At 40.4% G+C, this 15,770-nt stretch overlaps 1 protein-coding gene across 6 annotated transcripts in view; it reads left to right on the top strand.

Annotated features, from left to right (window-relative positions):
• Window positions 1-15,770, top strand: part of LOC309879448 (solute carrier organic anion transporter family member 1C1-like) — a 38,441-nt gene that overhangs the window by 17,136 nt on the left and 5,535 nt on the right. For 4 of the 6 annotated variants that reach the window (XM_082763110.1, XM_082763109.1, XM_082763112.1 and 1 more), the window contains 4 exons: window positions 294-358; window positions 2,301-2,418; window positions 11,283-11,486; window positions 11,563-11,677. In XM_082763110.1, the coding sequence (XP_082619236.1) occupies window positions 294-358; window positions 2,301-2,418; window positions 11,283-11,486; window positions 11,563-11,668 (493 nt within the window). In that variant the 3' untranslated portion in view covers window positions 11,669-11,677. Of the gene's footprint in view, window positions 1-293; window positions 359-2,300; window positions 2,419-2,996; window positions 6,784-9,290; window positions 9,373-11,282; window positions 11,487-11,562; window positions 11,678-15,770 lie in introns of those variants that run through there. The other 2 variants (XM_082763114.1, XM_082763113.1) reach the window with 2 other exon arrangements.

The raw sequence follows: 15,770 nt of genomic DNA on the forward strand, positions 1-15,770 counted from the left end.
TTGAGGAGCCCATTTCATTAACACTAGTATAGACTGTGATAATGATTTTAAAATTTCAATTCTCTAATTATACTTAGTGAATGGACTTCCCAGGAGATAGATATGTGATAGAAAACAATAGATTCATTCACCTTTTTCATAGCACTTAGCATATTTTCAGCAATCGTAGGAAGCATTCTCCTTGCAAAGCTTGACTTTCTGTCATTAAGAGTGTTCAATCTGAGGAAATTAACAGCAATTTAATAGGCATGTCTAAACACTTGATAGGCAAATCCTTCTTATCCATCTTTCAGATGCGTTCAGCCAGAGTTGAAAGCTCTTGCAGTTGGTCTATACACACTCATTATGAGAACACTAGGTAAGTGAAATCATTCTAAGATGCTTTTTTGCATGGCTTTGAATAGCACCAATACAATCACCATTTGTGAAACATGTATATGTGAAATAGCTGAACATTCTGTGTTGTTCCTAAAGGTCCAACATACTCTGCAGAGTTCATTGGTAAGTCAGCTGACAACTTTGAAAAGATTTGACCTGCTGATTAAATGGTGTTGCGCTCTAGGAGCCTGGTGTTCCAAAATGGGCAGAGTTTCTGAAAAAGTTTATATTTTATCTTGAAATTTGAAATAATTCTGTAAGGTTCCAAACTTGCCATTAAACCAGTGGCTAATCGAGATGCAGTGCTGCAAGTAAAACACAAAAGAAGTGCTCTAGCAGGACTTCATTCAACACCAATACAACTGTGTCCATAGCAAAGTGCTTTCTCTACACTAAAACTTCCTTTTCCTGGAACAATGTAACAAGTTAAATTTCATTTCCCTTTAAGCATGCAGCAATGCTCCTTTTTTTTTTTTTTTTTCTTTTTTTTTTTTATTTTATTTGAGAGTAGCTAATGAGATGGTTGATTAACATGCCTAGGCTGGCAAGAAAACACTTCTCTGTTTTCTTTTGTTCTCTTCTGTTCTCTTTGTTGATGGAATAAGAATACCAGCTTTTCAGAAATGTTGAGAAATATGTGTTAAGAATCAAGCTGGATTTGCTATGGAGCCTAAAAAAATGACAGCGGCTTCCAAATTTGGGCTGTAGTCTCTGCTCGGGATTATGATGAGACATTTGGAGACAGGAAAGCGCACTCATTTTGTCCTCTTGTACTTTCTTATTCAAACAATGGAGGGGCAGAATTTCTCCCCCATCACTCGGGACAAACAATGCCAAGCTTGGAACTTTTCTGGCAGTGGGACAAATAAAAATAAAAATAAAAACAAAAACATTAAAAAAAAAAAAATTTCTCCTTTCTTATAAGCTTTTGCTTCAGCACCTCCAGAGAGTATGCTCGTTCTATTGTAAGAATGTGTAGAGTCACAGTTACTGATTTATGAAAGCTGGCTTTAATCTACATTGACTTGGAGATCAAATCTGCTCCGCTCTTCCTTCTGTAAGCAATATTCCAAATATCCCAAAACAGCATTTCTCCCATCATCTTGGCTACAACCCTAATGATCATAACTTACAGGCCTTTATAGATATCTTATTGAGTTCACACTCTCACAAGAGCCCTAAAATACAACAGGCTGAGAATATACCTATTACAACAAAATACATTATTTCCTATTTAAGAATACAGGATGCCCATGTACAAGCAAAGACAACATGAAACATGGTCCTGTGCATGTTGAAGCACATATTTCTCTGAAGTCAGTTCCCACCCTTGCTTCAGCAAGGATAGGATTTTGTCCCATGCCTGCCATCTTTTGCAGTAAAGCATAAGCTTATATCTGGCCAAATCACACTAAGGATTTCATTTGCTCTACTCCCATAGACATTTTTGAAAAGCATATTCAGTACATCTAGTCCCATATACTTGGTGGCATCCCTTCAGACAAATTGACTACCAGACACTATCAGACAGACGAAGGGAAGAGCCAGCCTGGTTAATTCAGGCTGTGTGTAGAAGTGGGAACTGTATCAGTTCAGTGCTGCAAACACACAACTGGTCTACCTCTCCCGCACATCAGCTTGGCATGCACTGGATGCCACACTCAAGAAACCAGCATGATGGAAGAATCAGTGTGCTCAACTACAAGCCTGGCCACCATTAGACCACACTCCCTGGGAACTGATGCTCCCTGGGGCACTGAGAGGGTGTCCCAGCTTGAAGTTATTCTGATAAAAGTTCCCCACAGTCCACCTATTACCACTTTTGCAGCAGATGTCTTGCTACTAAGAAAACGTAATGCTGCTTTTGAAAAAGACATCTTTTCCTGTGATATCTTGAGACATTTTTGCTTTTTCTATTGCAGCTGGGATTCCTGCTCCAGTTTATTTTGGTGCACTGATTGACAAAACATGCTTGAAATGGGGAAGCAGAAGCTGTGGGCAGCGGGGGGCTTGCAGGTTATACGACTCCAATGCATACAGGTAAGGCAAAGTAGAGCACCAAAAGCCTTATGCATTTCCTTTATACAGGTAGAAACTCCTCGGTCTGTCATACTGTAATAATGTATGAGGCCACTGATCAAACATCATGGTCAGATACTAGCTCTGGACTCAGATTTGGTCATCACAGAATTCCTGAAATTGAGGAATTTTGGGATTAAATCTTAAACTCTTGGCTTTTTAGCCAGTTTTTAAATTGTGCAAAAATCCTTTAGTGTCAATGACAGGGACTTTTGGAATATCTAGAAAATATCTATTCTAATATCATTTGAATCAATTTAAAAGACCTAGGGCTTTATGATTTACCAGTAAGAGGAAAGACACACAAATTTACCTCTGCAACTATTTTCATAAGCAAATAGAATTTTATATATTTAACAGATGCTTTTACTAGCCAAAATGTCCACTTTGTTGTGCCATTAGCTTTCAAATTGTCTTCCCCTGAACTATTATGTGGATTTGGTATATATGTGATTCTTAAAAGTCTTCAAAAGTGATTTTCTTCAGTTTCTTTAGAAACAAATAACATCTGTCACTACCTTTTATGCTCTATCCCACAGGTATGTCTACCTTGGTTTATCAGCATTGTTGAGAGGTCTTTCTTACTTGCTTGCGATCCTTTTCTTTACATTTATAAAGAAACACTTTCAAAATAAGAACTCCAGACCTACAGAGAATGGAGGAAAAGAAGATGTTCCCATGAATAAAGATGATAATTGCAAGAGCAAAGAAAATTTGGCGGGTTCTCCTGATGCAGAGAACGAATCATGTATTTAGAAAGCCGTCTAGACCTGTGTGGCATGAATCAGGACAGCTTCCTTTAAAAACAGCTTTCACTTTGTCATGAATAATTAAATAATAGTTTAGAAAGTTCAGAAAGGCAAACCGGTAGTAAATCTGTGAACAACAATAAGAAAAACGTACATATAAGTATGAAATCGACTTACGTATACCTGTCTATAAATAACAGACAGAACAAATTATAGGAGCTGAACAGAGTGATGAAAAGATACAGAAAAGTCTCCCTTAGCATTCTCGACAGAGCTAGTCTACAATTTTTAATGGGTTCAAAGATGAATGGTGGCAGAACAGTCACAAAAGCCTCACAAAATGTGACGTGGATCCCATACGCAGATCTGTGCAGTGGAGTGACGTCAGAATGACAAACTCAAGTCTTACAGTTGCATTGTGATTTCATCAATCAGAATTCAAAACAAAAACAAAGCCTTCCAGCAAAATGCTTACACCTTAAGTGAGTCATTGCAACAAACTGCTACTGCAAAATTAACAAAAGCAGTATTTTTCCAGGAAATATTTTTGTCTTAATTCAGATGAACGTTTTATGCCTTAGAGTAAATAATTATGCTTACAAATCTCAAAGTTGTAGCAATTTATTAAAAACGTGTCGTTTTTTTTTTTTTTTTAAGTTAATTCAGCATGAAATGTAATAATTATTCTGAATTTTATAGTGATTTCTTAGCAAAATTCATCCAATGTATGCTAGTAGTTTCATTGCTATGCCACGTAGTGTCCAGCAGAGGACACTCAAACAATAATTTTACACCTATGGCTATTGCAAATAATGTATTTGTGATGTTCCATCTTTATTGTTTTGGGAGAAATTCATCAATGGGCAGGCAAAACACTCATCTGTGTTTTCATGCACTTTTTCAGCCCAAGCCTTTAGCTCATATTTTCAAAGTTGCTTTTGTGTATTTCTTGATTTGAGTTCATTCTATTTGCATCACTAAGCTTGACAACTGTTGTTACTTTAAATAAAAAGATGTGTACTTGTGTACCATTTAACGACAGTGAATGAATTATCTGGTTGAGACTTTAAAATAGGTGCTCAATGTTTAGTGTGACATGGTTAACAGACATGTTAGATTAAAAAAAAAAAAAAAAAAAAAAGTACATTGAGCAAAATGCTGAGTCTTTCTAAGTGTTTGTCATGACAGTCACTTAGCAGTGATTGTAGCAGCTAAATTAAAAGAATGGGACTTTTTTCTAAATGAAGTGATACTTACTTGAGGGAGTCATTCGCCATCTAGAAAAACTGGCATGACTCTGCTTGGTCAAATTGTATTTGCATCTGTTTAATATATCCAGATAAAGCCATAGGAATGACTTGTGGGACCTAAATGAACAAACCACCTTATCTAGCTGTTGAAATTGGGAGTGATTTTTGACAGGGAAAGTAAATGCAACTGTCTGGTTCTCCCTGTCTTTCAGTTGCTTAGTTCAGATGATATTTTATTAATGCATCTTGGGGCATATGTATTTTCCAGTGGTGACTCTGGACAGAGTTTTGGGTGAGATATTTTTAATCCTAAATCTGTAACCTTTGAAAACATATTTTATATGAACGAGTATACCAGCTTGAACCTAAAACAAGAGCTAATTATAGATGACAGATTATGAGAATTATGCATAAGGAATCATCAATGCCAGAAGAAAGAGTTACGGCCTGCACCAGATTTAGGAAGGTATTACTCAAGGCTGGTGAGGTCAAGAATGTGTCAGTAAACTGGTCTCTCATGTCAGAAACAAAGGCTGGCACAAGAAGATCATAACCTGCTTTTGGAGGTTTTTCTTGGGGAAAAAAATGCTTCCAGCTAGAGAGAGGTTGGCAAACCAAGCTGCCCCAGTATGCCATGGTAGCTTAGCACCTGCAAATCAAAGAGAGACACAGAGACAGCACTTTGTTTAGTTGTCGTACTTGAAAAAAATGTTGTTCTTCCCTTCACCATTAAAAATAATGCAATAGCAGACAATGGATCTGTGGTGGAAGCAGAGCAAGTCAGACACTTTATTTTATCTCATAGTACAACTTTGTAATTTTTCTGCTACTGTTGTGTCCTGAGGGCCCTCGGTGCATGAGAAGCAATGCATGTGTATGTAGGTGTTAACGTAGGTGTACACACACACATGCACACAACACAAAATGGCAATCTCTGCTGCAAAGTGATTCTATTTGAGGTAAGGCAAGATATATATTGCCAAGCAGGAAACCAGCAAGACTTCATGGTGCCTGCTACTAAGCTTATTCAGGAAAGATTTGAAGAAAACTAGAGGCAAAATTCTGAGCAACCTTGCAGTTCTAGAAAGAAAGCCTAGACACGTTTTTGCACTGGTGTTTTTAACAGGTGAACAATTACTCAGTGGAAAGATGTGCATGAATGTGTCTCAGCAATAATCTGTCACTGCAGCCACAGTTTTTACACACTGACTGTGAAAAATGAAATGTCCACATCTATTCTTTTATCCACCACTGTAAAAATACCCATAGCTCTATTTGCTTAGCTCTTCAGAAAGGCAGCCCAGTTTCCTTCAGGTGTCTTCCTTTAAGTAGTGAAGGTTCTGAACACCAGGGTCAATACTTCTAAACCCAGAGAGGCAACATTTACAACTGACAAAGGTGGAAGTTGTTACAGCAGTTGTGGGCGGGGGAGGGGGGGAGAGGAGGTTGCAGTGGTTTTGTTTTTGATGTAATTTTGTTGTTGTTGTTGTTGTTGTTGTTTGTTTTTGATGGGTGGGGTTTTCTTGATGTACAGTGTAAGAAAAAATGTTTCATCTATGTTTCACCCTTTAACATGCCTAAAGCTGGCCCCTCTTTGCATTGCTGATTTGGAGAGATGGACTCATCAGTAGTAGAGGTAGCTGTTGAACAGATACCTCTCTGAATTTCCTGAATCAAGAGCTTATGAGCAACATGTTTCTTGCAAACTTGCATTAAGCTCTGAGCTTCATGTAAGAGCATGAAAAAGGAGAAAACCTGAAAGCATTTGGATTATGAGGTCTGTTAGAGAGCAACAACAACAAAAATATGAAAACTTCAAGAAATGATCCCCCATCTATAAAAAATGCAACAAAGCTGCCATGCTATGGACTGCAAAATGTTTACTGTGTGTTCAGTGCTATGTACCAAGGGTGAGAGACAAAAAAATACAAAAAGAAGTAAAGCCTTTTCCTATCTTGCTACCTTCTATGCCCAAAGCAGGCTGGAGAATTATTTTTGTCTTTCCTACTAACGCAGAGGAACATAACTACACAGAATCTTTCTCACTTAATAAAAAATGTCTGATGTACAAAACCAATACAGAAATGCTTTTGGTGCTAATCATGCTTAGCTTAACATCCTTTTAGGTAAGTGTCTACAGTTCAAGACACAGATGAAATGCAAAAGGAGTGGGGTTTTGAAAACTGTGTGGTGCCACGAGTTTTATGTCTGAATCAGCACAAAACATGTGAAAGGCTCAGCCAACATGTAGTTGACAGTAGCTTATGGATGTTAATCTAGTTTTATCTTGAGTAAGAATCTACATAAAATAAAATACACCACATAGACATATGACACAACACTAAGACAAAGCTTAAGGTATCATTTTTTTCTTGGTGACAGATTAGGTATTGAGGCAACTCTGTCCACAGTTTATAAACTCACTTACTTGACCAAGCTGACAAGAAGGCTCGAGTTTTCAGCTGAAACAGTATTAAAGACTAGCTCTTTTATTTTATGTAAGAATTTATAAAATGTCTTTCTTCATAAAATGTCTGTCATACATTTTATCCATAGCAGCATAACATCAGAAGGTGAGTTTAGATTTAAGTGTATGAGTTGTCATTACCATTAAAATTCTTGGACTTCAAAAAATTCTATTAATTTAATGTACCAGTGTGAAATATTCTGGAGTACTGTGAAAACACAAAGGACACTTGATGGGGCTAGGTATGCCTGCTGTGAGTGCCCTGTTGGACTAGAGTCACAGACCTGACAAAGGATGGACCACTGATATGTTCTACTCACTTGAAGGACAAATGTCTCATATGAAGTCAGATTTCTGAGTCTTTTAAAAGCTGAATGTCAAATTCTTTGCTACAATCATCTGATATCTTAACAGTTGCTAACTAGTTTTCAAAGATACTTGTTAGTGGTGAATAATAGCACAAACTAGTTTTCTTAGTGCAACTTCTGCATGCTTTCTGGAATTTCTTACTTTTGCCCACTAAGTACCTGCAAGTATTTACTTGCAAAAGCTCCTTAGTTTCCAATTATTCATACTATTTTTTTTTCTTCTTCTTGAAAACAGGTTTTGAAAGAGAGTTCAATAGCTGACTCATTTATGAGTCACCATTAATTTCAGCCCACTAGTCTTTTTTTAATCCTCATTTGAATACATGGGATTTAAAGTTGTTTGTTGTTTTCATTGACTTCAGGAATGCATTGAACTGGCTGATATGAAGCATTATGGAAAGTAAGAAATGCTTTTGCCTTCCAGGTCTCATAACTGACCTTATTCCAACCTTTGTCTCCTGTGTAAATTCAGCACCTGGCTTAGGACAGGTGATATGATGATGTCGCTATCACATTTCAGCTAGTTCTTAACGCAATCCAAACATTAGCAGGATTAGAAGATCTGCCATTGGATGAGCTGTCATTATCTTTATATTGATGACTCTACTTAATGAGGTATCAACTCTGCTAGCTTACAATCATTTTTGACTTGCAATAAATGCCAACTTGCATTTCATTGGAAAGCAACAGCAGCCAACACATTGGGCAGGTAGAGTCCAGTTGTTCCTTAAAAGCTTCACTAAAACTGAAGGTTTCATCAATTGTAAGACTGAAAAACGAAACTGCCTTAGGGGCAGGTACTTATGGGTAGGTGGATAGACAAACATTAACGATCAGAACATGAATTTATCAAACCAATGTACTACCTAAATTACTTTATCTCCTAAAAAAAATTTGTTGAAAACAGTTATGGTAATACATTGCAGTGAGTAGACGCAGGAAATCTTTGCAAGGCAGCAGCTGGTAAGTATTATTTTGTAATTTGAATTAAGGAGTAAAAAATAAAATAGATTGGAATACAAGAAACGAGATTGATTATAGTAACCAGAGTAAATTGTCTGGTCCAATATCCAACAATAACAAAGAAAATCTACAAACCATCTGGCCCAGTTGATCTAAATGGTGACCTCTAGGTAGGCACTTTATGCAAAGCCAGAGGATTTGTTTTGGTGCATAAGTGCAAAACTGCATTGTGCAATTTCTAGTTGAAGGAGACAATCGTGTTAAAGGAGTTACTCTCCCATTTGCAGAAATTATTCTCTTTCCAAGTTGCTCTAAAGTATCTTCTGCACTGAGAGTTCAATGACTAGTTACTTTTGTTCCTTTCCTGATCTTCAATTTTTCTCTCAGATGGTGACTCCTACAGAAATAGATAAAATCCATATATTTCCACTACTATCTCCATTAAGATCTTCAGCTCTTGGATCAGCTTTCATCAGTGCTATGTAGTGAAAGGAGAACTGAGGTGTAAACAGCTATTATATTACACACCAATATTTGAGTGACCTGATACGAGAAGGAATGTTCTTTATCTTCACAAACTTCAAAAGAGGATCTGTTATCCTTGTACATGAAACCAAGGTAGACAGTTTTTGATGCATTGAAGCTGAACAGCCTGCCTTGGGATCTGGGACATCTGCACTCAGTTGCCCGCTCTCTTATAGATTTATTTCTTGGGTCAAGAAATACAGGCTTAAGAATGACAGATAAAAGAGCATTTTCCAAAGCACTTATAAGTGCTTATGAATCAAATAAGGGTGGTTGCACACTGGAACAGGCTCCCCAGGGAAGTGGTCACTGCACCGAGCCTGTCTGAATTTAAGAAGAGATTGGACTGTGAACTTAGGCACATGGTCTGAACTTTTGGGTAGACCTGTGCGGTGTCAAGAGTTGGACTTGATGATCCTTAAGGGTCCCTTCCAACTCAGGATATTCTATGATTCTATGATTCTATGAAATTTATAAGCAAAACTTCTAAACCCATATTTTTCTCTTTCAGATTACTTTACAACATCCAGTGGATCCAAGCTCCAAAAAGCCTAACTCACTTTCAGAAATTAAACTGAGAGGCATGTAAGCAAGTGTTTAAAAAAGTCCATTTGAATGACCATCACTATATGTACAAGAAAGGAAGTGCATCAGAAAATAATTTATATTCTAAAATGATGTAGCTCCAAAAAACAAAAACAAAACAAAACAAAAAGAATATTTTGTTCATTAATAAATTGGTAACGTTCATTATCTTCAAAGGGGTTGAACCTGTCTGGGGACTGTTCAAACATTTTTGAGATTTCCTGATTTTATTTTATTTTTTAAGTAACATGTTGTTCAGGGTGCCCAGTACTTAATTTATTGGAGCACTAATAGCTTTAAACTCAAAATTGGTTACATTACCTACAATAAGAAACCCAAAAATGTAACTCTTTCATTAAATTCATTATCATCTTCTGAATATGCAGATCAATGCTTTTAGGCATTGATCAAATATGTCTTCACAGTTTCTTAAAGAATTTAATTAATTCTTCACTTCACTTGCAATTTTATTCATGTGCTGACGTGTTCCTCTTTCCAAGCCAGGTATCTCAATAAGCCATTCTCCAACTCATATAATATTAAAATTGGCTATGGTAATCTTGTATGATTCATACCTCCTGCTGGCTATGAAGATTAAAAATCTATATAGAAGTCTACCTGTTACATTTACAGTGATTTTCTCACCCATGCACCTGCAGCTTGAAAAGAAAAGTTGGAGCAATTGATACATAAAACCCAGGACATACCTCTCAGGCCTATCAGGTCACTTCATCATTATCATTACTATAACTTGTTATTAGTACTGGAGTAATATTTCAGGTTCCCTTGGTCTTATCAGGTCAGGTCAGGACTTGAGTACAAACTTTATGAAAATACATATTGCTAATATATGTTGCCCCTGTTCTAGTCTGAGGAGAGACCAGGGTTTTCTGTCTCTCTTAGTAAGGGAATTCCTTCAGAGCTGGACCTGGCTCACCCTGAGCCTATGCTCTGAATGGCCACACAGATAAAGCCAGCTCAAATCATGACCCATAGTGGTGAAAGGGATGCTGCTGCTCCACAGGATGTGGGGAAGAGGAGCAGCATCCTTAGCATATGGCTGGCAGAACTGTGCTCACCCACTGTTCAGTATGAGGCAGCAGCCCAGGTAGGGCCACCTTGTGCTGGGACATCAGGTAGCAATGTCTCTGTGCAAGCGAGCCGAACTAGCAACGCTCTTCTGTTAGCAGGGACATGACCTGAGGGTCTCAGAAAGTCAGACCACCAGTGGCTGCAAGGAACTAGATGTGGCTCTCTCCCAAAGGGCTGCATATGGACCCTCCATAAGGGAGCTCAACAACCATGTCTGAGGGTGCACTGAGGCACCTAGAAGCAGGGTGTTCTTGGAGGACACTTTCTGGTGTCATCTGAGTCTGTATTAATAACCTTACTCTGGAAATGCCTTCTGAGCTACGGGAGTGGCAGAATTCACTAGACTTATAAGAAATCCAATCTGAGACCTAGTATAATACTAATTTTGGAGATATGAACTAATATATAGTATTGGCATCCCACCGATGAGATGATAACACAATAAATATGCACTCAAATAAGATGACGAATATAACAGGAAAAGCATTCATTCATTTCTGCAGCGATATGTCCTATTGAGAAACATGAAACCCTTTTGATGATTTCTTACCTGGTGATAGAAGATAATGTTGCTTTTTTATATAAATGCTCTTATAGTGCAACACAGCTGAACAGATGAATTATTTAGATATGACAGACACTGACTCAGAATATCTCTGGTTTAAGATGCAAAAACTGTTACAATAGTTTTAGAAATACTTCACAGATTCCCTGCATTACATAAGTTTTATTCTGACGAAATCTAGGTTTCCTCTAGAATACTTTGGGTCCACTGTATTTTTTTATAATAACTTTTGTAAGGCCTCTCTTAATTTTTTTTCCACAGATCTACTGAAACCTTTTGCTTTGCATGGATGACTGCAAGGCTGTGCAGGCATTCCAGCTGGGAGGCAGCAGCTGATGACAGGGGAGCAGCTGAGACTGACCCCCTGGTCTCCCTGTGGTGTTTGGGACAAGTGTTGGTGGAGCGAGCACTTGCTTTCTCTTCTGCTGTGATGACTCAAGATACTGTGCTCAACACATGGCTCAGGCAGGAACTCTCGTAGCACTGGGCATGGGTGGGTGGCTGTGTAAGAAGCTCCTAACTCTCAGCTTCAACCTTACAGGCTTTCCAGTCTTTCCAGTCTTCCTTTGTTCCACTTATGCCAGTGGAAGTCCACCCCTGCTGCAAGCAGCTCATCCCACGGAGGACGGACAAGTCCCAGGAACTGAATCAGGACTGTAAGTGCAGTGAGACCACAGTGGTCTCAGAGTATACCAGATTTACTGTGACACACAGCCTGTACAAACCTACAAAATAACTCCACTGTGCTGCACCTGGTCATGCCATGGATGCCATGCCCAAATTTTGCTTGATCCTTAAGAATCCTGACTGCACAATAGAGGAGCTTTGTCCTGGTTTTCTTAACCAGAGACGGTGTCAGAAACGGTCTTTAGAAATAAACTGAGGGTCCCCACCTCCTGCAGGGTGCTGCTGGTGCATTAGGAAGGACTCAGGTTCAAGGATCCAGACAGGCCATAATGTATATCTGGTCAAAGAGGTGGACAAACACCTTATTAGGGCCACAAAGATGATACGGGGCCTGGAGCATCTTCCCTATGAAGAAAGGCTGAGAGACCTGGGTCTGTTCAGCCTGGAGAAGAGAAGACTGAGAGGGGATCTCCTCAGTGTATATAAATATCTGAGGGGTAGGGTACAGAAGGATGTAGCCAACCTGTTCTCAGTGGTTTGTGGGGATAGGACAAGGGGCAATGGCTACAAGTTAGAGCACAGGAAGTTCCGCACTGACATGCAAAAGAACTTCTTCACGGTGAAGGTGACGGAGCATTGGTACAGGCTGCCTAGGGAGTTTGTGGAGTCTCCTTCTCTGGAGATATTCAAGGCCTGTCTGGACGCCTACCTGGGCAGCCTGATCTGAGGAACCTGCTTTGGCAGGGGGGTTGGACCCAATGATCTTTCAAGGTCCCTTCCAACCCCTACAGTTCTGTGATTCTTAGGACACACCCAGCATACTTGTATATTTTCTGTCTCCCATTCTTCCCATGGCCACCCTCTCACCACCATGGCCATACACAAAAGAATCACCTACTTTCTCTAAAAAGCAGCCTCTCCAGCCTTACAGACCGCTTTAATATTGGGGCAACTCTTTTGATTTTGCTCAGTCTCAAAATCCAGATGTATTTGTACCAATATTTTTTTATTTTTATTTTTATTTTTATTTTTCTTCTTGGTTGAGTTGAACTGTGGTTGAATTACACTTACACTAGCACAGAATAGAAGTATGAATTAATTAGGAAGTAATATATGCATGTAATACCGGAGAAAATAACTTGTATGATTCAGATCTGTATTAACAGTTTCAGCTAGAAAGCACTTTGTCCATATTCCAAACTAGAAATAGGCAAAATAACAATATATTCAACAGTGAAAAAAAATGGTAGACTAAATCTAATGTTACTTTTCTGCTATTTTTGTTAAAATATTTCAAATGCTTTAAATTTATTTTGACAGCTTGAAGTATTTTCTGTTTAGTCTGTGACAGCTGGTACTCTAGTCTCAATTTATTTTTGTGCCAGGCCTGGTTGAAAATGCTAACACAAAGCCCGTAGGAGTGTTTGGTCTTTGTAGGGTACATGATCCTAATGCATACAGAAAAGTGTGGATTTATGGCTGCTAGTTTGTTGTGTTTGGTTTGTTTTGTTTTCTCTTTGATAAATAACTTTAAAAAACGATAAAAAACAAGTAGTCATAGGTTATTATGTCTGGTTGATTATATAACTAAAACTAAGGAAATGCCAAATATAAACTGCACTGTCTTCTGGGATAAGGCGCTACCTTACACAGCTATTCTGACAGAAGGACTTTGATAATGCCAATGAAGGCATTATCAAAGGCATTATCGCCTCTTGCCGACGCGATCAGCTCCGGGGCAGACGCGTTCTGCCGTGGAGCAGGGGATCGGGACAGGCAGGGCTTTTTTTCCGGCATCGAGCCCACTTGAGGCAGCCAAGGGAGCCGCCAGGGCCCCGCAGCCCTCGCGAGGGAGGCTGACGAGGCGCAGGCGGAGCCAGCAGCACGCCCTCTACCCTGCCGTTCAAAGGCAGCCCCTGGGGAGCGCGGTGACCAGGGCGGGCAATCAGGGCGGGGCGCGGCAGTTTGTGCAGGCAGGGCAGAGCGTTCCCCACGGCCATGAGAACAACTCCTCTAACGGCTGTCTACTGCTAGCTAGGACGCAATGGTCTACACCAGGCAGAGCTGTCTCTATAGAAAGTCTGTAACCACCTAGACTGACTGCCTGCTCCACAGTGTGGCAGTTCAGGTCTCTGGATGCAGGGAGTGCCTGAGCCTGTTGCTGCCCTCTGAGGGCAGCCGTGTGTGGGGGGTGTGAGCAGGTGGATGGCCTGGTCTGCCTGGTGGCAGGGCTCAAGGAGGAGGTGGAGAGGTTGAGGGCCATCAGGGAGTGTGAGCAGGAGATAGACTGGTGGAGCAACTCCCTGCAGGGCCTCAAGGAGAGGTACCGGGGTAAGACACCCCAAATGGGGGTGGACCCTTGGCCCTGTCACTGTTGGTCAGAAGGAAGGGACCTGGGAGTTGAGGAATGCAGGCAGGTCCCTGCTTGATATCGCAGGCAATGCCCCCCCCCCTGCCCCCAACCGGCTCCAGCAGGTCCTGCACCTGGGGCACAATAACCCCAAGCAGAGCTACAGGCTGGGAGATGACTGGTTGGAAAGCTGCCTGACAGAGAAGGACCTGGGGGTTATTGGTTGATAATCGGCTGAACATGAGCCAGCAGTGTGCTCAGGTGGCCAAGAAGGCCAACAGCATCCTGGCTTGTATCAGAAACTGTGGCCAGCAGGTCTAGGGAAGTGATTGTCCCCCTGTACTCGGCTCTGGTGAGGCCGCACCTCGAGTACTGTGTTCAGTTTTGGGCCCCTCACTACAAGAAGGACATGGAGGTGCTCAAGCAAGTCCAGAGAAGGGCAACGAAGCTGGTGAGGGGTCTGGAGAACAAGTCTTATGAGGAGCGGCTGAGGGAGCTGGGGTTGTTCAGCCTGGAGAAAAGGAGGCTCAGGGGCGACCTTATCGCTCTCTACATGTACCTTAAAGGAGGCTGTAGAGAGGTGGAGGTTGGTCTACTTTTCCACATGCCTGGTGACAGGACAAGGGGGAATGGGCTAAAGTTCGGCCAAGGAAGGTTTAGGTTGGATATTAGGAAAAACTTCTTTACTGAAAGGGTTGTGAGGCATTGGAACAGGCTGCCCAGGGAAGTGGTTGGATCACCATACCTGGAAGTCTTTAAAAGACATTTAGATGTTGAGCTTAGTGATATGGTTTAGTGGAGGACTTGTTAGTGTTAGGTCAGAGGTTGGAATAGATGATCTTGGAGGTTCTTCCAACCTAGACGATTCTGTGAAGGGCTTTACAGTCAACTCAAACAAGAGTTGGGTAAACGCAAAGCTCATGCCCTTAAACATTCCAGTCATAAAAAATTACTGGTTCTGTTATTTCTTCATTGATTTCAGCGAAACTACCATGATTAGTCACCCACCCAGCTGCCTATAACTGACACTAAACTACCTGATTTGTGGTATTTACTCAAAAGCATGCCTGATTGGGTGTAGCTGTAAATTTAAATGCCTCCAGCATAGCTTTCTTGTTTAACAATTTATTTTACCAAGAGGAACAATGGTTCCTCTTTCTTCTTGGAGAACATCAGGGAGAGTTTGTCAGCAAGAAAGGTAACTTGTGCAGCCATCAATCAGTCTTTAACAAAGTAATTTATTAAGAGACTTACATGGCATGAAATCACATCTGACCAAGCTTGATGGCACTCAGCAATGAAGAGATGAGTGTACCAGGCCACACAGAGGCACGTCCACCCAGATCAGTGACAGCTTTGAGTGTGTATCCACAGTCATATCTGCAACATTTCCTTCAGATATTGTTGGTCTGTTCAAAGTGAGTTAAAGCACCTGGCAGACAATAAAGGCTTGACCTCAGGAGACAAGTTTCAGCCTTGCCTCTTTCTTGGCTTTTCCTACAGAATAGTCAGTGAAGTCCCTCACTTTGGAGTTTTCCATAAGTACATTTCAGGTGTTTAATTCTTAATATGGCTTCCAGGAAACATTCAACTCAAGACCGTGACATACAGCAGGGGAGCTGAGCTGAGCATTACAATGAGGAGAGGAACTGGTCTTCATGGCTATAGCTTCCACGTGCAGGACTGGAGTAATTTCTGCTCAATTTAATGGGACTATTCCTATACTTTGTGTTAAGTGTTTTTACTGTGTCACAGGCACAAAAATGGTCAAC

Source organism: Aythya marila, assembly GCF_965140915.1.
Source record: "Aythya marila genome assembly, chromosome: 1".
In the NCBI taxonomy this organism is placed as follows: Eukaryota; Metazoa; Chordata; class Aves; order Anseriformes; family Anatidae; genus Aythya; species Aythya marila.